The sequence below is a fragment of the Melanotaenia boesemani genome, chromosome 5 (genome assembly GCF_017639745.1).
Source record: "Melanotaenia boesemani isolate fMelBoe1 chromosome 5, fMelBoe1.pri, whole genome shotgun sequence".
NCBI classification, from domain to species: Eukaryota; Metazoa; Chordata; class Actinopteri; order Atheriniformes; family Melanotaeniidae; genus Melanotaenia; species Melanotaenia boesemani.
Genome location: NC_055686.1, coordinates 12,157,130 through 12,183,006, shown reverse-complemented (window position 1 = coordinate 12,183,006; position 25,877 = coordinate 12,157,130). Strand labels below are relative to the sequence as shown.

General features: G+C 40.5%; 1 protein-coding gene across 1 annotated transcript; it reads left to right on the top strand.

Annotated features, from left to right (window-relative positions):
• LOC121640637 (serine/arginine repetitive matrix protein 2-like) lies at positions 1-24,438 on the top strand. Its single transcript, XM_041986438.1, has 23 exons — positions 1-97; positions 3,585-6,591; positions 7,854-7,915; positions 9,713-9,748; positions 9,885-10,136; positions 10,268-10,554; positions 10,823-11,040; positions 11,236-11,367; positions 14,003-14,101; positions 14,219-14,271; positions 14,598-15,563; positions 15,684-15,757; positions 16,247-16,327; positions 16,413-16,450; positions 17,229-17,627; positions 17,832-17,894; positions 18,005-21,340; positions 21,437-21,545; positions 21,727-21,843; positions 22,419-22,670; positions 23,171-23,284; positions 23,375-23,496; positions 23,598-24,438. The coding sequence occupies exons 2-23, from the start codon at positions 3,742-3,744 to the stop codon at positions 23,679-23,681; spliced, it is 9,744 nt and encodes a 3,247-aa protein (XP_041842372.1). The 5' UTR covers positions 1-97; positions 3,585-3,741; the 3' UTR covers positions 23,682-24,438.
• The last annotated feature ends 1,439 nt before the right edge of the window (positions 24,439-25,877 follow it).

The following is a 25,877-nucleotide window of genomic DNA, read 5'->3' as shown; positions in this document are numbered from 1 at the left end:
CGTAGATGCTAATGCTGGAGGCTAACACATATTTTCATTAACCGGAGGATACGTTTGATGTTCATCACAACTAGAAGATATTCACAGATTTTGAGTGGTATGTAACAAAGCGTTAAAAAATTGCAAAGGTCACGCTGTATGCTAACGTCCACGTTTCCGGTGCTTGTCATTGTGTGACCGTGTTTAGCGTTAGTGGAAACGGGCCTTGCAGAAACAAACGCTGACGCAGGTTTTCCGACCAGATTTGATGTTTAGAATAAAAAAAAAGATGCTTTATTGAACATCAGGCAAATTAGATAGTTGTTAGTGTAATAAAGCATCACAGTTTAACAGTTCATCGTTATAAATGTTATACTACATATTTTATTGTTGTAGTACACATCCATCGTTTAAAAGAGTAAATTAATTAAATCTTAACACTATTAAGGATTTTCCTGTTGATACTTTATTTCACGTTGAAAACGGGGCTAACATAGCACCTAAAAGAACCCCAATTAAACAGCATCAAGCCCGGACCTCAGTCCCGTCTCCCTGCTCAGAGGTGTGAGACAGCATCCTGCGTTGGGGACGACCCTCCATCGTTATCCGTGATATTTGGTTGGATCCTTCTCTCTTCCACTGTTGCCAGAGGGTCCACTTACACATTGCCAGCTCTCCTGACCAGCAAATCACACACTTCTACTGCGCTGGGCATAGAGGATATGCCCACAGATGATAAACGACACTTTAGTGTTTTTCTATCAGCACCTTGTTGTAATTTGTATCTCAGTAGGGAAAACCTTACAAATTGTAAGTTTGAGCTGAATGTTACTTGCCAGAAAATGTCCAGGAATGACTAAATGCTATTTTATTTAGGTGGTCAGAAAAAGCAAAAGGAGAGGTATTTTTTAAGTCGTGGCCTAAGGACACACTTGATTCTAATTTTCCAGCAAAAAATTATTGGCAATTAATTTTGTTAATTTCTAGGATTGGGATTATTTCACTCATTAAAATGATTTTATGCATTTGTCAAATATAAGAAAAATCAAACTTGTCTTTAGCTGTTGTTTTTCATGATCTTGAATGCTAACTGAAGAGTAAAATGTGGGAAAAGTGTTTTTTTCCCCACAAAGCTTGTCATTCCTGCTCAGCTCCACCCCTTATCCATCAGATGAGATCCAGAGATGGTGACAGGCAATGAGAAGCAAAGGTGATGGTGGACTTACTCCGTGAGTGACTGGCATAGAATCCATGGGTGTACTGCCAAGCAGTCGAGGCACCACTGACAGCAAGCAGATGACCAGACTGGGCGAGAGACTCGTGACCCACCTGAGACAAAGAACAACACATTGCTATCTTTATTTTTTTGTATTTCTACCCAAAGAAACCTTGTTTGGACTGTTCATGCCTCTAGGTCAGGGGCCGGCAGCTACATTTGGCCTGGGGCCAAATTTATTTATATATATATATATTTATAGATATAGATATAGATATGACACGTCTGAGATGTTATTTGTGTAATGTTTGTGTGTTGCATACCCCCTTTTTTTTTTTTTTTTTTACATTGTGTGGACTTTAGTATCCTTTATTGTTCAGCAAGTAGATGAGAAAGTGGGTCAGGGAGAAATCAGGATTGAACCTGTGCTTATGGAGTGGCTTCTTTGCCAGGTGAACTGTGTTGTTTTTTGCTAAAGCTGGTAGAAAAACATTCACCACTAAACAAGGAGTTTCTCACAGTGACTTTGTCTGCTCCGATGTCCCCCCTCCTGTCCCTGCCGCTCTGACCCCGGTGCTGTGTGTCTCTCTCTCTAACTTGGTCATTCTTAAAGGGGCCACGCTGTTCTTTTAACAGTGCTGCAAACAGCATAATGTCTCTGCGCAAAGGGTCATAACTCTCGCAATCTTTTTATTTATTTATTTGTTATCAGTGTAATCCAGTGGGCCGCCAGTCGCTGACCAAGTTGAAAGTTTAAATTCTTGCTTCTTTATATTTAACCATCGTTAAAAATCAACCTTGTAAAAAGCTCATCTGTTCAATGTTTTAGCTTACCTCTATTTAGTAATTTGTCAGATTAGCTTTACGGTGTTCATGACTACTTATATTTACATTAATTTTATAATGTGGCATTAAGAGTCAGATACAGGGCTGGGTGATAAATCAATTCATTAAATCTAATTTATTTTTATTTTTATGAAAATCTGTTTTTCCCCCCCTTTTAATATGCACTGCAAACACTGCTTGGACTCAGCCCTCCCTGCACCTCTCTCTCAGAGAGACACACACACACAAGGGTCTGCACAGTCAAAGCAAAAGTAAATACAGCAGCTAGCAAGGAACACTTTATTTCTTTTATCACCTCAGTAGAGATTCTGCAGAGTATGAAAAATTACCGCAGATAACTGAGCTGACACGTGAAATTCTCTCGGTCATCTGAATATATTATTTATTTTCGAAAACCGTAAGTTATTGTGGAGCCTGATGACTTAACCGTCAACTTTGATGCACAACTTTTCAAGATGTTTGTTTAGTTCCACGGAGTAAAGTCCTCTCACTTTTTTTCTGGTTAATCTGTTGTAAATGTGGGCCTAAATCCAGAATGGAACAAAAACCATAGCGTTGTCCGTCTGAGAGAACTGACAGATACACAGTTAAATGAGCCGTCACTCACGGCTGGAAATTAGCTGTGTATATATGAAAAACGCTGTTCCACATGAGATGCAGAAGACAACTTCAGCCCACAAACTCCCTTTAAGAGACGACCTACATCAGGGGAATTTTTTCCGCAGTGGATCCTGTATGATGAGAAAGAATCCTGGTGTAAAGAGATCACGGATGCAGTCGCATTGCATATCTATGCAAGATATGCAGTCATTTTCTACGGTGGAAAAATTAATTTTTTTTTTTGCTTGAATGTATATACACTGTACATATATAAATATAACGGAAAAAAGAAAACAAGACAAATTGATTAAAATTGGAAATTGTATTTGGCTTGAAAAAAATCACAGATTTTATCTTTAGGCCATATCGCCCAGCCCTAGTCTGAGACTTCCATTTATGATGAATGAGTCTGGAATTACCATCCAAGAAGTTCTGTTTGTTACAAATCCATGAGTTTGAAGGCTCACTAGATCCTAAAACACTGCAGAAACAGGATTAAAAATAAAGACAGGATTTAGAACTATATAAATTATTAAAGCAACTTTCTTACATTAACTAAAAGAGATGTTCAAAACAAAGTTTTTTTTAAAGCGTTTTTTTCTTTTTTTAACAGAACTTCAGAACGGCATCTCCCAGGCTCTTTTTTCTTTTCTTTTTAAAATCCGTGTTCCATCTGCTATTTTCAGGAAATAAATGAATTTGTCTTTAATGTTCTGTGTTTACTGCTGTGACATTGTGCTGTCGTTTTCTCACTCCTATTATGTTTTTTTTTACCTCCTCTATTCTTCCTCAGTAGTGAACACCTGGAATTTATATTGATGTAGCTGATAGAAGACATCGGAGTGGGCAAACCGGGAGAGACCTTCTAAACGATGGATTTCTGTCATCCAATAAGTCCAGTCCTTCTCAATAACCCCAACTTTTTGTTTTTTTAATTTTTCAGCGTTTCTTTCCCATCGGAGCATTGCACTCCTTCTCCTGCTCCAGGGCCGTTAACGAGACCCCTCCTTGGAGGGCTTCCAGGGAGTTCGCTCCTGATTAGGGGGCAAGCTGCACCTTTGCAGTTGGGTCAGCTGAAAGCCCACCTTGCATTGACACATATGAACAATGTTCTTGCTGTTGGTGGCCGAGCTGTGACCTTGACAGCAAATACCAATGCACCTACTCCATACTTTGCCACAACTCCACCCTCACCAACTGCTGTAGCCATCAATCTTCTGAACCTTCTAAAAATCGCCAACACCATGTCCCATCCACTGTATAATCCCTATGCCTCTGGCAAACCAAGTTCCTCCCAAGGACAATATGGACACTCCAGTGGATCGACAGAGAGGGACCCTCGGACGGCATCGTCTCATCTTGGACCTAGACCCAGCTTCAGTTCTTCTGGGCTTTCTAGTGGGCCGGTAGAGAGGGATCCTCGAATGTCATCGCCTCATCTTGGACCTGGATCCAACTTCAATTCTTCTGGACTGTCCAGTGAACCGATGGAGAGGAACCCTCAGGTGGCATCATCTCATATTGGATTTGGATCCAGTTTTAATTCTTCTGGACTCTCCAGTGGACCGACAGAGAGGAACCCTCTGATGGCATCGCCTCATCTTGGACCTGGATCCAGCTTCAGTTCTTCTGGACTCCCGAGTGGACCAACAGAAAGGAACCCTCGTATGGCATCACCTTATCTTGGACCTGGATCCAGTTTTAATTCTTCTGGACTCTCCAGTGGACAGACAGAGAGGAACCCTCTGATGGCATCGCCTCATCTTGGACCTGGAACCAGCTTCAGTTCTTCTGGACTCTCGAGTGGACCAGCAGAAAGGAACACTCTGATGGCATCTCCTCATCTTGGACCTGGATCCGGCTTTAATTCTTCTGGACTCTCCAGTGGACCGACTGAGAGGGACCCTCGGAAGGCATCGCCTCATCTTGGACCTGGATCCAGCCTCAGTTCTTCAGGACCCTCCAGCGGAACAACCGAGAGGGATCCTCGGAAGGCATCGCCTCACCTTGGACCTGGAACCAGCTTCAGTTCTTCTCAACTCTCCAGTGCATCGATAGAGAGGGACCCTCGGAAGGCATCGTCTAATCTTGGACCTGGATCCAGCTTCAGTTCTTCTCAACTCTCCAGCGCACTGACAGAGAGGGACCCTCGGAAAGCATCACTTCATCTTGGACCTGGATCCAGTTTCAGTTCATCTGGACTCTCCAGCGGACCAACAGAGAGGGACCCTCGGAAGGCATCATCTCATCTTGGTCCTGCATCCAGTTTAAATTCTTCTGGAGCTTCTTCTGTGACTCTTGGGAACACCATGGGAACTATATCATCACTTATATCCATGCCTGCGAGCTACAGACCTGAAAGAAGTAGGGCAACAGATGACAGCATTGAGAGGTCTGTAGACTTGCATCTCAGCAGAGCCAGAGAGGAAGTTCGGCATCAGTCTGCAAGCCAGGGCAGCCATTTTACCAGCACTCAAAGAGACAAGTTTCCTTCCTCAAGCACAGGAGCAACCTCTTATTTGACATCAACAGCCACTCAAGGACACTCTAATGTTAAAAGTGGCAGTAGCTCCTTGGACTGGTTGCCCATCTGCAAAACAGCCAATGAAGACAATTCTTCCAAAATATATTCATCTAATTCATCTGACTATCTAATTAGTGGTGACAGTAGGTTTAATGCCTCCAGTGAAGAAAATTGTGAGATGCAGTCCATTCCAGGTTTAGGGGGTTATGACGAGACTGTGCCAGACAAATCTGTTCCCCCTACTGAATCTGTTCGGCCCAAGTACACGTCAGAATCTGCCTCCAACATCCTTCTACATTTCGGACTTGAAAAGGAGGACCTGGAACATCTCATATTGTACCCTGAAGACCAGATCACCCCTGACAACCTGCCTTTCATACTGAGGCAAATCCGCATTCAGAAAACAAAGAGTTCAACTGCAGTCCAGTCAGTATCATATTCTACAACTCAGCCCACTACAACGATGAGTGGGATGGGAAGTACCTCCAGAGGAGCAGGGATTCACCAGGATGAATTGTCATCTATTCTTAAACCAAGTAAAGTAATTGATTATGGACATACTGGCAAATATACTGCAGAGGTAGGAGATGGAATTGGAAGGACCGTTGGCAGTAAACCTAATAGTAGCGGAGGTGGAGGTGCATTGCTGAAGGACACTTTCAGTGGTAGCAGCCGAGAACCACTGCAAAGAAGCATGACAGAGGTGAAAAGCAGTTCCTTTGTTTCTTCACACGGTCAGGTCAGCCCTGTCACCAGTCTCGGCTCAATGAGAAGCTCTGTGGCTCCTCCAGCCAGTGGTTCAGTTAAACGATTGGCGCCCCAAACAAACCAGCCCTCAAAGCCAATCTTTTCCACTTTCTCTATGCCTAAGAAAGATACGGACATGAGACAACTAAATTTAGAGGCTTCCAAATCTCTTCCTTTGAAACAGTCAGAACCAGATCTTCACTCAACACCAAAAACCCAGTCGTCCTGCACTCTATACCGTGGTGTTCATCCAAGCCGTCCTGGCCTCGTGCTCATTGGCAGGAATGATGACAGTTTTAGCAAAACTCAGAGTAAAACTCAAGGACAAACATCAAAAGTTGCCGAGCAGGTGAAGCAGCAGCAGACACAAAGACAGCAACCAGAGCAACAGTTGCTGCAAAGGGGGCAAGCTTTGCAGCCAAGGGTTTTAACTGCTGTAAAGCCGGTTCCTCCTTCCTCTGTCGTCCCGGGTATTGTTACTGTTCCCCCAGCTCCACCTCAGCCAACATCCAGAGCAAGAGCGGGCCCACCTCAAGCAACGCTGCCGTCCTCCAGCAAGGAGATTGGAGTTTCCAAGCATATACCAACCCCAGCCATGTTGCAGGATTATGCTGCGGCCACACCAAGAACATTTCCTCACAGCTGCGTGCTTTGTAACAGACAATGTACCAATATGAAGGTAAGTTAAAGACTGCACTTTGTTTAGTCTACATGTAGAAAACCTTGTGTTTTAATTTTTAAAATTTTTTTAATTGTGCAATTCCATTTCAAATGTTATTTACTGAAAAGTATTAACATCAAGCAGTTCTCATGATGATACTATAAAACATGTTTCATTATTGAAAATATATGTTCATTTGAGAGGTACTTACTGCACTGTTAAAGCGATAAAATTTATGTTGTTGTGGATTTCTAATATTTGAAGTGATTGTAAAACCTTGTAAACAAATATTAATCTGTCTCAGGCTAAATGTGTACAAAAATGTCACAATCAGGACAATTTACAGCTATTTTTGTTCTTTATATTGTGACTAACCTATAGCTGTTGTCCAGAATGTCATGAAAAATATGAAGATTGGATATTGGCCTATTTTTTGCTCATCAAGAGTGACAATGAGAATGATGAGAAGCTGTTTTTTTATTAGTGCTTGAAAATAGAAGCAAGGTTTTAAGGAACATGGCGAGGAGAATCTCCAATCTTATTTTTTTTAGCTCAAGAGAATATCTATTCTAGCTATGTAATCTATCAAATTTATTTATTTTGTTTGTCTTTTTTAAAAAGAAAACATACAGAATATAAAGGACTATGCTTAAACCGCAGATTTTTTTTTCCACTACTGCACTTACGGTTTGGTTCCATGAAAAACCGACTTCCACTTCTGTCCAGTTTCCACATCGATCGTCAACTGCGGCAGTTTTTTCAGGTTGGTGTTTTTGCCCAGATCGAAACCTGACCTTAGCCCAGATGACTTCAGCAAACTCCAGGAAGATTTGATGACCCACAAGACTGAAGAGTTAAACAGGACAGCTTCCAGAGCCCAATAAGACTGTTTTCTTTTGCTTGTTACGGAAATATGGCTCTTGTATTTGTGATTTTCCGTCATAAAGACTGTAAAATCAATCTGTTGAAAATAACTGCAAAGAGACTTTTGGATACATTTTTAATTATTTTTTCCCTATTTGGACATGATGTTTGTGTTTCCTTGAATATTTCTCCCATTTGATATGGTAATAAGTTATTGTAAAAGCACAGTCTGAACTCTTGGTTTATGTCAAGAAACCTCTCACTTGACCACATGTAACAAACTTGGTGAAACTAAAGACTTTTTTTTATTGTTATAATTTGTATCCATTTATTTTAATTCTGCTTTAAAGTTTTAATCAATTATGTTCAGCTGTGATGACAATGAGCTCTTAAAACATATGTTTGCCTGCTGCTAGGATTGGCTTTCCCACCAGAACACCAGCCTTCACCTTGAGAACTGCAGACTGCTGCGAACTAGGTGAGTCTTCTTTTAACTTTTCATTGCTCAATTTTAAAATGAATAATACAGTGCCTGGCCAAAAAAAAGAGGTCATTCTAATATTTTGTTGGACCTCCTTTAGCTTTGATCACAGCAGCATTAGCTGTGGCATTGTTTCATTAATCTTCTCAAATGTCACAAGATTTATTTCCGTCCATTGCAGTAATTTTTCTCGTAACATCTTGCATTGATGATGGTAGAGTCCGACCACTGCACAAAGCCTTCTCCAGCACATCCCAATGATTCTCAATGGGGTTCAGGTCTGGACTCTGTGGTTGCCAGTCAATGTGTGAAAATGATGTCTCATGCTCCCTGAACCACTTTTTTTACAATTTGAGCCCAATGAATCCTGGCATTTGGCCGTACCATCAGGAAAAAAAAAAAATCGCTGATGGAATAACATGCTCATTCAGTATATTCAGGTAGTCAGCTGACCTCATTCTTTGGGCACACAGTGCTGCCCTAGACCTGACCAACTGCAGCAACCCCAGATCATAACACTGCCCCTACAGGCTTGTACAGTATGCGCTAGGCATGATGGGTGCCTGCTCTTACATTCACTATTAAACACAGCCCTTAGTTCTACTGTTGTTTTTCTTCGATTTGACCACTGATCATCATTCATGTTTTGTTTTTTTTTCGCACACGTTTTCCCGGAAGACTATGGTTCCTCTCTCTCCTTCCAGTTTTAATTATGTGAATGTGTAGGACAGATCTTAACTCAATTTTAGTAGTTTCTGCATCTCCTTAGATGTTTCTCTGCTTGATGCATGCCAGTGATTTGACCCTTCTTAGAAGACTAATATCTTTTCCTTGGCCACATGTCATTCAACATGGTTTTTAAGAAATGAAAGGCTACTCATTAGTTGGAGTAAATAACTTGTTGCCAGCTGATAGATAATTGCCCATGCAGTAATTATCCAATAGAAGGCTCATACCCATTTGCTTAGTTACATCCAGGTGGCGACTGTTTTGGCCATGCAATGTATCTTTCAAATATGCCCATTAGAGTTGTGACAATGTACGTAAAGTGGTAGACAGAACAAGGGAGCAATGTTTTTGTTTTCTGTTAGATTGGTTGGTTGCCTTTGAACCACATTACTGTGACAGGGGGCGCACTCTTATGTGCTCTTAATGCAAGAAACAGTGGACTATTGTAGTTTATAGAACTACATTTGTGGATTCTTTCTTCAGCTCCTACCACATAGAGTTGGTGCACTCCTAATATGAGAAGATACATCTATCCTTGAACTGTATGGTGATTAGTTTAAACATGACACATTTATAGAGATAAACCACAGACACAGTGCTGGTTCTGGTCATTATTGAAAATAATTTCAAACATTAGCCAAAAAAAAGAGCAAAACTTGTTATTAAATTCCTTCATTTAAAGAAGAATTTGCATGATTTTTAACTCATTTACCAACTACTGTCTTGGTGTTCTTATTCTCAAATGTTGTCAACCATGTAGTAAAGCTGAATAACAGCACGTTGATCCTTTATTATTAGATTGATGAATATACACGCTAAGATAATTTATTTATTCTTGTAAACCACAAGACATTTATCACCAATCTACCAATAATCTTATGTTAAGGGGCTCTTGCATTGTTAGAGTTTTATCCTGTTCTGAATAATATAAATATATTCTTTAAGAATGGGCTCAGTGAGATACGTTCTGTTCTCATTGAAGTAAGCAGAAAACGTTGCAACTTTTTTGTTTTTTAATGGGTATGTTTGTGTGGTTTTTTTTTTTTTTTTTTTTTTTTCTCCCAGATACCCAGAGTGGGATGGTGAGATACTGTCGAAGAGGTATTTTTTTTTTCATTTTTAGAGAAATAACCTTAGCAGCTATTACCTGTTCAGACCCTTCGTGATCTTCATAAGTTTTCCTTTTCTATAATTTAACTCCCTTTCTCTTCGTCATTGTTCTTTTTTTTTTTTTTAGCAATTCAGGTAAAGATGTCAAGCCTTTGCCCTCAATGTCTGCCCAGACCTCCCAGAATCGTCACCAGAAAACCAGGCATGAGGGTCCTACCCGCTCCCACAGCCCTCACCACCAGCATGGATCAGAGGATAGGAGGGAAAAACGCAGCAGCCGTTCCCGCTCACGCAGTCCACGCCAATACTATGCTTCAGAAGGTAGAAGAGAGAAACGTTGCAGCAGGTCACCGCCGTACACCACCCGACACCCTTGCAGGTTTGTTAAAACTGTTAAAGTTTCATCAACCAATGTGCTGCAAAAATACTGCTAAATGGTGAGGAGAGTTATGGAAGTAATTGAAATTGTCATTAAAATGAGTTTGAATTATTTGACAATATTCTCTCTAGGTCTCGGTCTCGTTCTTTGTCTCCACGGTATGACCGCCCTACCTCCTCCCGCTATCAGTCACGTTCAAAGAGTCATGAGAGACGCTTCTCGCCCAGGAGTAGAGATGAGAAACGATCCTCACCAAGACGGAGTCGCGAGCGACGATCACCACTGAGGAGAAATGACGATAAACGGTCGCCACCGTTGAGAAGCCGTGAGAGACGATCTTCCACCGAGAGGCCACTGCCTCAGCGAATGAAGTCAAGCAGCACAGAGAGGCTGGCCAAGAGACTGCTGGAAACATCAGGTTCGTCAAATGGCTAATATTTTAAGATATATTAAGAGCAAAAGTAGGAAATACTGGGAGTTTATTGCATGTTCACATCATATTTAGTTCACTGCTGTGGAAGATGAGCTAAGCCAACTTCAGCTAGACGGAATTGGATTTTAGTTTTTTAAAAATGGACAAAACCTCTTTTGTTGTTTTATAGCTTTACATTTACTCATATTAATGATTTCAAAGATGATATCTTTCTGACTTTTCACCCACAAAAGTTCTTCTTTTAATCTTCCAGCTGTCCAGTCTCTGTCAAATCCATCTGATCTCGAGGCCATGGTTAAATCTTTGGCTCCTGCCTTACTCGCTGAGCTAGCAAAGATGAAGTCGTCATCAACCTCTGCTACCTCGTCTTCATCCTCCCCTGGTGCAGCAAAAAAAGTCTTGTCTACTAAGATAACTAAAGCAAAGCCTAGCCTTCAAAAGAGCGGGACAAGTTCTTCTGCAAAGCCTAAGGTAGGCGTGTGTTCATTTATCAGGGAAATGTGGCAACATTTCACATTGGATAATATTCTTGTAGCCCAAAACATTTTTTTTTGTTTTCATGAAAAGATTGGACAACTTGACTCAAATTTTACTCCCGACTGTAGATAAAAACAGCTATTTAAAAGTCAATATTTGTTTTCATATTGTTTTATTTTTTCTCATCAGGGTAAATCCTCACCTCCAACCATGGTGAAGCTTAAAGGAGTTAATGCTGCGCTTACTCACAAAGATGTGTTAATGGCAATGGAGGATTTCGGGAAAACCAAGTCAGTAGTGTTGTTCAGGTTAATGAAAGAGGTACGTATCTGAACTGCAATAATGACTTTTTTTTATTGATTAATCCAGCAATTATGGTATAATTTAGTTAAAACTGGTATTAATGTACAGTTAAAAAAAACATCTTCCACTTATTCTTCAACCTTGTCAGTACCTTAATTATATCCTTAAAAGACTATAATTGTAATGATTTTATTTTAATCAAATTATTTGATTTAAATAATTAGATAAATATTTTAAATAATTAAATTAATTGATATTTGTGAATCCCACATGGACAAATAACGCAGTACACTGAAACTCATTTAACAGCAGTAATGTCTTCAGTTTTACCATATACAGTGGTTCCTCCCTGTAACACGATTCACCTTTCGTGGCCTCGCAGCTTCGTGGATTTTTTTTTTTTTTTGACAATTTTGCATGTTTTTTTTTTAATAGCATTGTGTTCTGTGTCGTGATTGGCTGTAGACCATTGTCAATCAATCTCCTCCCTGTGCTCCCTGTATCTGGTGTCTGTGGTTTCATTCTATGATACTGGACTTATTTTTCTACGAAGGTTTGAACTTTAGGTTGTTTAAACAAGAGAAAGTGTAAAGATGTTAATGCCTGTCTGAGAAAAGGGTATAAAGTGTGTAGTGAGGGGTTTCAAAGCCTTAAAACATCTACAATAATTGTAAAAAGTACAGCTGACTACTTCGTGGATTTCGCTTATTGCGGTTTATTCTTAGAACGTAATCCCCGATTAACGAGGGACCACTGTTGCCAATTACAAAGCCCAAGCTAGCTCAAATTTTCCAGGTGACCACCCTCGGGGTATAGCCACCTTATTTTTGCCAGATTAAAAAAAGAGCATGAAATCTTAAAGTCCTAAAGATACTTTGGGGGCAGATGGTGATTTCCAATCTAATAATGTGCTGTCCTATTTTCACTTATGCACTTACTGTACTCATTTTATATACAGCGTTTTAGATTTTTATCTGTAAAAAAAGCTTTATAAATAAACTTTTTTATTTACTTACACACTGATGCTGTCCTACCCACAAAAACAATCACGGTTTTCCGCAGTCAGAAGCCATGTGTGGACAGCACAGTTCATACCCTGCTAAAATACTGGGATGCAGCCTACAAAGCAGGAGACAAACTGGCTTTTAGCAGGGCCCGCAAAGAACTGAGAAAGGGCCTCCGGCTGGCAAAACTCCGGTATAAGCAGCGCATTGAGGAGCACTTCAATGACAACACACGTAACATGTAAAAAGGCACCAAGACCATCACAGAGGACAAGCGTATAGACCAGCAGGTCAGCCATGACCCCACTCTGCCTGACACCTTGAATAGCTTCTTTGCATGCTTCGACACTCCGAGCAGTAGAAGTACTGTTTACCCTCCACAGCCAGAGGTGCAGCATCAGCCTCTTACCCTGCAGTTTGCACCAAGTGACCTCCACCCTGAGGACGATCAACATCAACAAGGTCCAGATAAGGTGTCAGGTTGGACAATGAAATTGTGTGCAGACCAACCGGCAGTAGTTTTCCTGGACATATCCAGCTTTCCATGGTTTCTGTTTGCCTGAGGTCCTCCATCAAATAAACAGTCATTTCCTGGCCCAGTGATTACCACCCCGTCGCTCTCACCCCAGTCATCATGAAGTGTTTTGAGCAGATCCCCCTAAAGCACATCAAGGACACCATCCCTGCTGACCTGGAGAGCCTGCAATGCACCTACTGGGAGAACCGTTCTATGGAAGATGCTGTCTCAGTAGCACTTCACATGGCCCTGACTCACCTGCAGCATCCCAACACCTATGTAAGGATGCTGTTTGTGGACTTCAGCTGAGCCGTTAACCCTGTTGTCTAAGAACAATCTGGTTCTTAACATCAACAAGACAAGGGAGGTCATAGTAGATTACAGGAGGTCCAGGAAGGCTGAGCATGCTCCTTTCTACATGGAGAGGGAGTGGAGCATGTGGATAGCATTAACTTCCTGGGCATTCACATTACCTCTGACCTCTCCTGGACTGAGAACATGTCACGCCTGGTGAAGAAGGCCCAACAATGGCTCTTCTTTCTCAGCAAGTTGAAGTGGATGGGACTCTCTCGTCAGCTACTCGTGAACTTTTACAGAGTCATGATTGAGAGCATCCTGTGTCTCAGTAGCTGCATTTTCATTACAGTATTTCGTAAAATAAAAGCGATATTTCTAACATTTCGATAAAGTGCAATTGCGATTTGCAGGTGTTTCCATTGAATGGAGTTTAGCGAGACTCCACTTTGAGGAGGAAGGAGATTTCTGAATCTTTGTAAAACTCTTGCATTTCGCTGTTGTTTGCTATCAAGGATGACGATTATTTGTAATTATTTGTAAAAAGATTTGCGTCTCCTCCTGCGTCTAATCAGACTGCGCCATCATTTAAAATGAACTGGTCACGTGACCCGCTACGTCACGTCCGGTGAAGCGTAAATGCGAGGAAAGTGTTTCCATTACAGTGATAAATACAAAATGCGACCATTTGGTCGCAGTCTGGAGTTCTGATTCCACACGCTTAAATAAACTACATTCAACATAAAGATGCTGCGGATAGTGGCAGCTCTGCCTGACCACGGATTATAAAATTCTTTTTAAACAACTTAAACTTTCTTTCCTGTGTTTTCGTTTGTAGGCAGTCGTATGTTTTGAGAAAGTGGAAGATGCTCAGACACTGAGGAATATGAAGACCTTTGAAATCAAAGGAATGGTGGTCACTGTTGACAGAGAAAAGGTACTTTACGTTGTCTTTCTGTGTCTGTCCCTGTAAGATTTCTGTATCACCATTTGCATGTTGCATTAGTATTGCTGCTTATAATCAGATAAATTCAAAAGAAATCTTTATTCACAGGATACTGTTGCTAAGAAACCTGTTGTGATTTCTACAAAGAAACCTGCACAACAGTAAGTTATGTTTCTCACAGACTTCTCTGTTTTTACTTTGGTGGATGTGTCATAGACAGCTGAAGATCCCATTTATGTCCTTTAAGTAATTAAATTACTGTCTGTAGCATCTTAACCAAAACATTTTATATTTTGCTAGAAAAAAGTTAATTGTAATCTTCATATATTTACATTTAATTTTGTCCACCTTTTTGTTTGTGAAATGTCTTTTTTTTTCCATTCAACTGCCATATGGACATAAAACTTGGATAGATCTTAGTTATAAATATATTAAAACTTTGTCATTTCCACCGTTGTCTAAATGAACCCAATGCAACTCTTCACAGAAAGTCTGCAAAATCCAGTGACTCCACAGCTCCGACTACTAAACCCACTTCCACTGGAAAAGCACCTTTGACTTTACCTTCTGGGGCCAAAAAGACCACTAAAGGAAAACTTACAACAAAAGCAAAAATTTTGGTTTCCAAAGCAAAAAATATCTCAACTAAACAAACAGGAAAAGCTGTAAAGGCAGACAACACAGCTGGAAAAGGAAAACCGAAATCAGTTGAAGTAAAAAAAGAAGCTTCGAAGCTCTCAGGAGCTAAGATTCCAGCAAAGAGACCTGACACCAGTGACTCAAAACAAAACCCAAAACTTAAAAAACCCCAAAGCAGTTCTAAAGAAACTGTGGGGACACCTAAAGAAACAAGCAAAGTTGATAAACCTTCCAATTTGAGTGTTTCTAAATCAATTAAAGGCAAAGAAACTGTCACAAAGAGCTGTACTTCCACATCAAAAACAACCCCGGCTACTCCTAAACCTCGAAAGGAAGCCAATAGTTCAGCAGGAGTGGCAGCTGTAAAAACAGAAAGCGGGAAAGAAACAGTAGCCAAGACGAAGAAAGTTTCAGAAAATCAGCCAAATGCTGCTGAAACCTTCAAGGCCAAAATATTGGAAGTAAAAGCAGAAGAATCTGGAAAGATGCCTGAAGACACAGCCAAGGTTTGTCAAACAGGAAAAGAGAAACACACTGAAATGAAACAACAGCAGAAATCAGCCAAAGAGGTTAAAGACTCTGAACAGTTGGAGCCTGGGGAAACAGTGGCAGAGCCCATGGATACCTCACCAAGTAACCCCAGTGATACATCAACCAGCACTAAACCTCAGGTCCTTTCACCAGACACACAGCAAGCAAGTACTCTTAAGAGCAAAGGACAACAGAAGATAGATGAAAAGGCCTTACCAGCTAAACCCTGTGATCCACCTACCAGTACTACTCATCCACCTCAGTCAACACAGATCACCTTAAAGAGTCACGAAACTTCGGTTAAAACTTCTTCACAAGTCCAAGAAAGCAGAATGGCTCATTCAGAATCCACAAAACAAAAAGCAGAGACCAAGACAAACGCTCAAAAGCAACTGCAAGCTGGAGGAAGCTCAGCTGAAGCTGCTTTGAAGGCAAAGCAGACAGACCAAGGGGCAGAGACTAAACCAGAGCAGAAGGGTATGTTTGAGTTTAACAGATGAACACACAAAATAACCTTTTGTGTTTATTATGTTGTTTTTATTCAATGTCTAGCATCGTAGTGGCACACAGAGGCAAATTAGAAAAGCCTAGTCTAAATACTAATTCCAGGTGTACCAAACCACATCTGCTTTTGTCCTCTGTTCTTACAAGTTACACATTAAGAAGTTTATTTTGTAATTTGTACTTTGTACTTTATTAATTTGTGCGATTGATCCCTTAATCCCTGCCATGGAATGCTGCATATTTATTACTTGATCCAACATTGGCAAATTGCTGCTGTAACAGTTGTAGAAGTATACAAGAGCTGTTGTGTATGACTAACTTTACCTTTTTTTTCGTTCATTAAATCGTGTTTGTTACCTGTGAAACTCAGGCTAAACCAGTTTTTTAAATTCTAGGAGTGTATGTATATATTTCTATCCACGTTATGTCTTCATTCTGTTTTCTCCTCTGAACATCCTGCAGCTGAAGTACAGACCCAGAAGGACTCGACACCAACAGCTGTCAACGTTTCAGATGTGTCGCCCGAAGTAGCTACATCAGCATGTATGTATTTATGTGCATTTTATATATATTTATTCCTTTGTTACTGTATTAAACGCTTGTTTCTTTTTTTGTTTTTTTATTTTAGCAGGCTGTGTTCAGATGGAAACCATCCTGCCATCCAACGTAAGTTTTCTCAAATCCATCCTGCATTCACTTTTTTAGGTCACATGCTTTTTGGTAACTTTGGACAGCACACACTCACTTTGGCATCGCTTTGCTTATGCAGTGTCACAGTATCTGTTTCTATCCATATCCTTGTTCTGGTGATGGATGAGTCGGTTCTCTGGTTCATTCCAGAGACTCTTCGTGCAGTTCAGGTCCGGACTCTGGTGGCAAATTCACGTGTGAAAATGATTTCTTTCAACGCTGTTTGACAGTTGGAGCTTGGTTGTCACCTTGGAAAATGAAAACTCATGAGCTCAAATTGAAATAATTGCAAACTCATTTTCAACAATCCAGCCACATATTTTGTTACATTTTTCTGAGGCTTGTCATAATTATTATTTTTTCCCTACCAAATCAAAATATTCTGAATAATTTTTTATTATTTCTGGATGTAGCAGAAAAACAAGTTGATCTTAAGAATTTCGAGAGCGAAGATAAGAATCTGTGTGCTTTTGATGTGGAAATGAAGATTTGGTTATTTACTTTTATTTTTAGTGGCAGTGTCCCTGCGAGAACTTTGTTTTTGTTTACATGTTGTACAACATATGCATCCATTAAGTGTTAAAATGGGGCAACAAATGACGTCAAACCTGTAATGTTCAGGGTTAATTGGAGTCTTTAAACTAAAAATGATTTAAAAACCTGTATAAACATGGGCCATGTTTGAGTTGGTGTGCTATGTTGTGGCATTTTGTGCATCACAGTAACCAAACTCATTGTGCTATTTCGCTCACAGGCGCCGCCTCCTGAACCTGGTGATAATGGACAACAACCCATTTCTTCTCCTTCTGTTGTATCAGCAACATCTGCTGGAGCCATCTTGCCTGAAACTGGCTCAACAAAACCAGCTGTAAAAGTAAATGAGGCTCCTGCACCAGAAACTAAAATTACTGCACACACAACTTTTGCTCCTAAGGCAAGCGAGGATGTAAAAAAAGTCAAGGAGGAGGGATCCACCACAAAAACTTTAGTCACTTCTGCTGCTGAGCACATCCTTCCTGCTTCTAACCCACCACTTTTAATCACAAGCCCGGTAAAATCTGAGGAAAAGACTGAATTCTCTCAACTTGAGGTGGAAACTTTGCACAAGCACAGACTCACTCAAGGTGGCCAGACACAAAATAAAGATAAAGAGGTGATGCATAGTTCTTAAAGATGCTAAAGTAAATATTAATCATATTCTGTAAACATTATAAACCTTAAAGAGTGTTTGTTTGCTGCAGCTGATCTGCAGAAAAATACTGTATCCTTTTTGCAAAGCACTTGCATTGTCTCTGATCTATTTAGTCACTGAAGTTTGATTTAAGTTTGAAAGTTAAACATTTCATTTGTTTTTCAGAGCGCCAAGAAAAGTGATGCATGCTCTGCAAGTGTAAAGGAGGAAGGCACACCACAGCAAAATGTAAACCTAATTTTTCATCTACATATATGGAAAAACACTCCTAACCCCATGAATAAAATGTATTGTTGGTAATAATGAATTCAAGAGAGTTTTTGTGTGTTCCCATCTAGGCTCAGGATGATACTGAAGCTGACGTTTCTTCTTTTGATGAGGAAATGTTCAACTTTGAAGATTTTGTCACAGTTGATGAAATTGGTGAAGATGTGGAAGATGCAGCTGCTGACAAAAGCTCGTCTTTACATAACCAGACATCCAAAGAGAAAAAGGAACAACCGAGTTCAGATGTGTCCTCAACTGCCAAAAAGTCCTCAACAAGGTCTTCTAAAGTCTCCAAGAGCTCGGCCTCTTCCTCATCCTCCTTATCGTCTTTGTCCAAGGCCATGAAAAGTAGCTCAAACCCTAATTTGACTTCTGCGTCACCAAAAAGGAAAAGAGATTCATCTGAATCCACCAAATCCAAAACCAAATCCTCTTCCTCTGCCACTGTCTGTAAGACTTCTTCCTCTTCTTCTTCTTCGCAGCTCGTTCAAACTCCTGCCCCCCCAAGTCAGAAAGCTCTGCCAAGCAAGACAAAGCCACACACTTCATCTACAGGTCGAAGTACTCGTTCATCTGCAGCACCTGGCAAGATGTCCGTAGAAACGCCTCAGTCTCGTAGAGCAGACACAAAACCAACAGAGACTGAAGTGACAGCATCTGACCACAAGGTGGCAGCAGAGAGCATTGCTGCAAAAACTGTTGAGTCAGAGACAAAAATAGAAACCTCCTCAGAGATGGATCCACCGGCACAGAGACAGGAGTTAGAGTTGGTACACCAAACCCAGAATGTGAAGACTAATTTTAAGGATGAAACGGTCCATGAGGAGGATGAAAGCAAAGACAAAGAAGGAAAAAAAGATGACAAATGCATTGAGGAGGAGGGAGATGGTGAACATTACCAGATCCTTGATTCATTCAGTGATCAAACTGATGAACAGATGAACAAAGAAGACAATCAAGATGCCAGCAGTAAAACCCAAACTCCTGGACCTGAGCAAAGCCAGACCTCACATGAAGACCATCAGGTCTTGGACAGAGTTGAGGATAAAAGCAAAGCCTGCCCAGAGATGCAGATGGATTACAGCCCTCCTAAAGACCAACCTGCTACAGCTGAGGTGGACAAAAGTGAAGGATGTGCAAAGCTGCACGCGTCTGATGGAAATGTGACTCAAATATTGGACTCGTATGATATATCAGCAGTTGACCATGGAGTTAATAAAACCGAAGCAATGGATAAAGATACCAATCAAATTCCAAGGGCCGAGAAAGATGAAGCACAGGAAATACAAACAGAGGGAGAAATTCTTTCAGAAGAATCCTCCAAAATCACCAAAGATGCGGGCCAAATCTATGGCAACAAAAAACAGACTCTTGAAGACACAGAACAAGAATCCTTAGAGACACTGGATTCAGTTAATGATCAGATCATAGCAGAAGGTGAGAGCCTGAAACTTGAAACACCCAGTGATCAAATCTCTAAAGCAGATGTTGGATCCACAGAAGAGGATGAAGATGCGTACCAGGTTATTGATTCACTGGAGGATCAGCTAACAGAGACCGAGTTGGAAGCTGGCAACAAGGAACAAGAGGCAAAAACGGGCAACGTTCCATCTTCAAGAGTTGATAAGCCAAACGGAAGAGGTGGTCTGAGGACCAAAACATCTAAAAGTGAAGAGAAGGAAAAATCACCAAAGAAACCGGACAGGACAGTTAAACATGAAACTCTTTCAGGAAAAGATAAAAAAACTGATGAAGACTCTGAGGAGGCAGTTTATGAGGTGGTGGATTCCGTTGAAGATGAATCTGTTCAAGAAATCTTAACCACAAAAAGATTGGGTAGAAAAAGAACCACCAGAGGAACCAAAAAGGATAAAACTCCAACATCAAATAGCAAAGAGGCGCCTGAAAAAGCTGACGGAGAGGAGGAAACTGTGTATAAAATTTTAGACTCTGTGGAAGACGAGGCTTCCACTGATGAACCGACCATCCCGACAAGATCTACCAGAGGAGGAAGAGAGAAACTTAAAGAGGCTGAAAAAGAGAAATCAGGTAAAGCTGAGACCCCAACAAGAAAGAGGAACACACCTGCCAGAGATTCACAAGAACGGAACAAAGAGAAAACCACTGAGAAGGACGACAAAGCTCCTAAAGAAAACACACAAAAAAAGAAAAGTGATGCCGCTTTAAGGGACCCCAGTGAGGAGGAGACCACTTACGAAGTATTAGATGCTGTAGAAGAAGAGGCTGTTGAGGATGTTCGATTTGCGACCCCAGTAAAACCAAAGAGGGGAAGACCAAAGAAAGACATAAGAACAGCAAAAAAACAACGTGCAGCTCAGAAGAGGGAAGACTCGTTCAGTAAAGGAGCTGAAGAAGAAGAAGAAGAGGCAACTTATCAGATTCTTGACTCTCTGGAGGATGAGACGGGTGACGATCAAACTCCAGTTGACCAAACTAAGAGCGCACGAATGCTAAGAAGTCCTAAAGAAGGCAGAAAGAAACCAAGAGCAAATTCACCCATAAATGAGGAGGAGGAGGAGGAGGAAGAGCCCATGTATCAGATTGTAGATTCTCTGGAAGATGACCAAGTTCAAGAGGAGCTGATGACCATAGAAATGTCCAAAAAGAAAGAAGAAAAAAGTAAAGAAAAAGATGAAATTACCACAAAAGACAGGGCTGCAGGTGAAAAAGAAGACACAAAAACACGTGACTCCAAAACTGTAGAAGGGTCTAAACCGGAGCTCATGGAGGAAAAGATTCTGGATCAGTTAGTTAAAGATCTAGAAGAGGTTAATGATGAACCTTCTGCAGAAAGATCTGGTAAAGGAAAGGACAGGACACTAAAACCAGACATCAAGAAAGAGGACAAACCAGCAACCAAGTCTCAAAGTGGTGCTGCAACATCAGATAAGAAGCAAAAATCAAAGAAAAAGGACACAATGACTGCAGGGAGTTCTCTGGTGAACCTGGATGAAGTGAGCGACGAGGAGGAAGACTACCCCGATGATACCGCTGAGAAAGAGGAGCTGAAGAAAAGCCAAGCTGCTGCTGAAGAGCGAGAGAGGGCGGAGGAGGAGAGGAGGACCAGGGAGAGAGAGAGGAGGAGTCAGAGCAGAGGCAGCAGTGGAGGAAGGGGAAGGAAAACGAAGGGGAAGGGGCAGCAAAATGAAGAGAAGAGGAAGAAAAATAAAGAAAAGGTAGAGGAAGACACTCAGGAGTTGGTGACTCTGGATGAGGTGGGGGAAGATGAAGCTGCAGAGGGTCAAGGATGGGACAGAGAGATCATGGAGGCAGAGCTGCAGGAGCTCGTCACTCTGGATGAGATTGTGGAAGATGAGGAGGAAGAGGAGGGAAAGGAGGAGAAGACCAGGCAGAAGAGCCAACCGGTGGATTTCCCGAAGCCAGAGGTCTGGTTTACTTTAAAACACATGCAAGGTTTTTTTGCTTTAGGTTCTTTTTTCTACAGATTTTACTTTATCAAACATCTTCGTGTCTGTTTTTAGAGTTTGATATCTTCAGATGAACCAGGCCAGGATGAAGACGAGAAAAAAGATGAAGAGGGACAAGAGGAAGCCTCAAGATCTGCTAAACGTAAATGCGATGACGACACAGGTGTGTATTATTTAGAGTTTTTGAGTGTGTATCTGTATTTGCAGGATGAGCCAGCAGGACTCTCCTCGCTCTGAAAAGCTCAGCTATTATTATTGGCTGAACACAGCTGTGGTCTACAACCAGTCTCTCTGCATAAGTAGAAGGTTAAGTGTCTAAAAACGTCTTTGATTTGCTGCTTTAGAAGACGGTGAGAACTTTCTGACATTAGATGAGGTTGGGAAGACTGAAAAGGAGGAAAAAGAAGCACCAGCGAACCGGACCAGAGGCCGTCCAAAGAAGAGAAGCAGACTGACTCCGGGTAACCACAAACACAGCTACATGCTGCACATTATTTATTAATAAGTATTATTATTATTTAATGGATGATCCATCTGAAAACATGATGAACATGTTGCCTCGGTTACGCTTTCACATGTCGTCTTTGCACATTTATGTTATAAATTTAATTTTACTTTTTAATTTTTTTATTTCTAGGATAAATGTTTGAGCTTCATTAAATATATTTACATTGAATATACATTTTTCAAATAATTATGAAAGTGTATTTTTTTATTTTAAAAGCTTAACATTTTTATTTATAAAATTTTATTTATAAAAATTATAATTAAAATAAATTTTGTCCCAAAAAATTGTTAACTTAATAAATAAAATATGTTTAATTACATATATTTTTTGTTTAATATTTAAGTAGCAGCCTTGTGGGAAAATGAGAAATTAGTTTTATAAAAAATTGCATTTCTTGTCAAAGGTAATTTCTTCTGTGCTGTTTTCACATTTACCAAAGTCTTCCTGTGGTGGGCTAGTATTGCCTACCGTGCTACATAATTACATCCACACATTAAACAACACCGCTTGGTTTTTATTGTCCTTCAGTGAAAAAGTCTACCGCGAGGACGACGGTGAGCTCGGAAGAGCAGCATCCTCCTGCTGTACTCGGTTCTTTCTCAACACTGGACAAAGACACATCTGCACTGTCAAGTGACGAGCAGCTGGAGACCCAGAAGACCGAGGAGGAAGCCGCAGGTCGGACTGATGTTCAGTCTACGTCTGCTGGATGTCCTGATAACCAGACGCTGGAAGGATCTGTAGAGGAGGAGAAGGAGGGATCCAGAGCTGACGTTAAAGGTACACAGAGCGACTGAGCTTGAGATTGACACCAAGCCGTGTTTCTCAGTAAATACAGTTTTAGTAGCTGGTCTGTAGACTTGTTCAAGTACTCATTAAACATTTAGTCTGTACAACAATATGATGGAAGCCTCACATCCTATTGTTGGAAATTAGTTGTTTTACCATTTCTGCTTGAAAGACTTGCTGACTATTTCTGTTTTTAATGAGGATTCAGTGTTCTGTTTTTTAGAAAAATGTACAATTAGATTTAGCTACATGGAAATCCTCTCTCAGAAAAAGAGCTGTGATTGGCCGTACGATGCATTTTTTTTGTCTTAAAGCAAAAGAAGAAGCAGCTTCCTGTTGGACTGGAATTTTTTCCCACTGAAACTAAAATAAATTCTGGTTCCCGACATTAACTCATGTTGTCCTTTTGCTTCAGTTTAAATGACTAATCGCATATTAATTTACTGTTGAGACTTAAACAATTTGTTGATCACTCGTATCTTCTCCTTTAGTAACTGATAAACGAAGGAGGGAATTTGCTGGACCTGAAGCAAAGCGATCTCGTTCCCAGTCTCCTTGTGTCCCAGACGTCAAACTGCCACCGTTCAGCCCGAATAACCCACTCGGTGAGAAACACATTATAAAAGCTGCGACTAAAAATCTAAATGTTTTCGTATTGTTTTTTTTTTCACATTTTTTTGTCTTGCCCTGTTCAGGTCAGGAGTTTGTGGTCCCCAAATCTGGATTTTTCTGTAATCTTTGCTCCATTTTCTACTTAAATGAGAGCACGGCTAAGGAAGTCCACTGCTGCAGCCAGAAACACTACGACAACTTGCTGGTGAGCACAAACCACATACACAAGATTCAACACAATGAAAAACCTCTTTGCTTATGTTGTTTCCCCTTATTGGGTTTTCTTCTTCTTCTTTTTTTTTTTAGAAACATTACCAGAAGCTTCAAAAGAAGACTTCTAAAACATCAACACAAAGCTCTAAAGACGCCGCCTCTGATGGGTCGACTTGAGCTGGAGGATGTGGAAGGTCGACTGTGTCTTGAACGCTGAAGCATTGATATATGTGTGTATATGATGGTCGTAGTGAGTTTAGAACAAAAAACGCCTTCTTCAGGTTAATTATACTTTTACCACAATTAATAAAGCAAGCTGTGTAATTAAAACTCCCCACTACTCACCCGTTTTGGTGCCTTCGCTGGTCTTGGCTGGACATCTGGCAGAAGTGGAAAACAGACGGATTTAATATCTCCATGGAATAACAAGAAAAATGTCATTTTTAGAGGCTGTCATTAAACTTATCACCGGTAAATAACCATTTAATGTCAAGATGCATCATTACAGTTTAATGTAGAGATACTGAATCATATAAGGTACATGAAAAATGTGAAGTGTACCTATTTATTGTGAATGAATATGAGGCGATGTTCGAGTGTTGGCTTTTTGTTCCTGCAGCACGTTGACTGTCTTTTAAACAAGGGTCCAATATGTTGAATAATTAGTTTCTTTAACATGTCAGTGAAAGTTGTTCAGTTGTTCCCTGAGTTATGTGGAAATAATAAGTTTTACAATTATCTTAATGGTTTGGTTCTTTATTTTTTTTCTCTTTTTTTTTATTTTTATTCCTTCCCATTCATTAGCAAGGTGATATGGGGAGATTAGATGTTGCTGTTTAAGTGTCTGCAGAGCTGAGTAAAATTTCTAAAGTATATTAAAACTGCTATAAAGATAATATAGCAATGTCGTGAAAATAAAACAAGATGTTTCTCATGTTTTCTGTATCACTGGTTGACTGAACCACACCTCTAATCACCTGATGAGCCTTCTTACACTATGTTCACTTTCTCTCGACTCCACCCTTAACCATCCCTGTTCTCCGCAATCCATTCAGCCTTTTCTCCTGCGTTCATCCATCTTCCACACCCCTCACCCCGTTTTCCCTCATCTCTTCTTTCCTCCCTGTCTGACCTTTGTCCATCTTTCTTCACTCTTCCCCTTTACAACCTCTCTACCTCTCCCACTCTTTTCCATGTCATTGATTTGTCCCTCCTATTACCCTTTCTTGTCCTGGAAGTCAGGGTTGTAGATAACTGAGACGCCCCCCCCCCCACCATCCTCTTCTGCCTGGCACATCACAATTGCACCCCAGTCATCACATCTCAACCTGATCTACCGCATATCACTTATTAAGTCACTAAAAACTCACGATACTGTGACGTGGTCGATGCTTGTCAATGTGAAAATCATCTGGTCATCATGACCAGATCTCAAAATTGGTAAAACACAACCAGAAAGGAACTACACTGTCATCATTTATTTAAACCAAAATTCAGAAGAAAGGATCCCCTGCTGTTCATTTGTAGACTATATTGACTTATTTGGCACAAATAAGCAGTTTTTCTATGAATATCACTGCACATCTATGGAGTGTAGTGATGGATATGTACAACTAGAGAATTTTGAGCAGGTTTACTTTACGGACACGGTTACCATGGTAACAGACTCAGGGTAAAACACTTCTTTCTCTGGATCAGGGCCTGATTGATCATAAATGTGTTTGATTCTGGGTAAACATACTTTTGAAGTAACTCAGATCAGTGGAACCAAAAGCTTGAAGTTTCTAATCAGTGAGTTTGCTGAACCTGCTTTCTGGAACGGACCTCAGATAATGATTTTTTTTTTAAATTTATTTCTTTTGGTCATTATTTTTTATTATTATTTTTGCTTTGCTTTTTTTTTTATAAGCAGTTTTAAGAGTCCAGATAATGATAATTTCATTGATATGGTGAATATGATGAGAGAAAAGAGATAAAGGGTTAAGAGTACAGGAAGAAGGAGGAAGATCCACTGAAGACTAGGCACTGAGTTTTGGTTGAAAATGAATTGATTTGCAGTCTGAATGTCAGTAGAGGATTGTCGATGGTGTGGTACCCTTAAAGGTCCAGTTTGTACCTTATAAAGACCAATACTGTTCCTCTGGGGGCTTTCTCTTAATATTGTATGAATTGCACTTCTGAGGATACCACACCAGAAAATCCTTTATACCTCTAAAGCAGGGGTGTCCAAAGTTGGTCCTCGAGGGCCGCTGTCCTCCAGGTTTTCAATGTTTCCTGCTTCAACACACCTGACTTAGATCCAACAGCCTATTAAGATTTGCACAATGACTCATTAATTTAAGTCAGTGGTGTTGGAGCAGGGACACATCAAAA

Bases quoted from the DNA above. Each gene is read 5' to 3' on its own strand.
- LOC121640637 (XM_041986438.1), top strand. From the start codon at position 3,742: ATGAACAATGTTCTTGCTGTTGGTGGCCGAGCTGTGACCTTGACAGCA. The intron at 6,592-7,853 runs GTAAGTTAAAGA...GCCTGCTGCTAG, and splicing joins GACAATGTACCAATATGAAG to GATTGGCTTTCCCACCAGAA. The intron at 21,844-22,418 runs GTAACCACAAAC...ATTGTCCTTCAG, and splicing joins GAGAAGCAGACTGACTCCGG to TGAAAAAGTCTACCGCGAGG.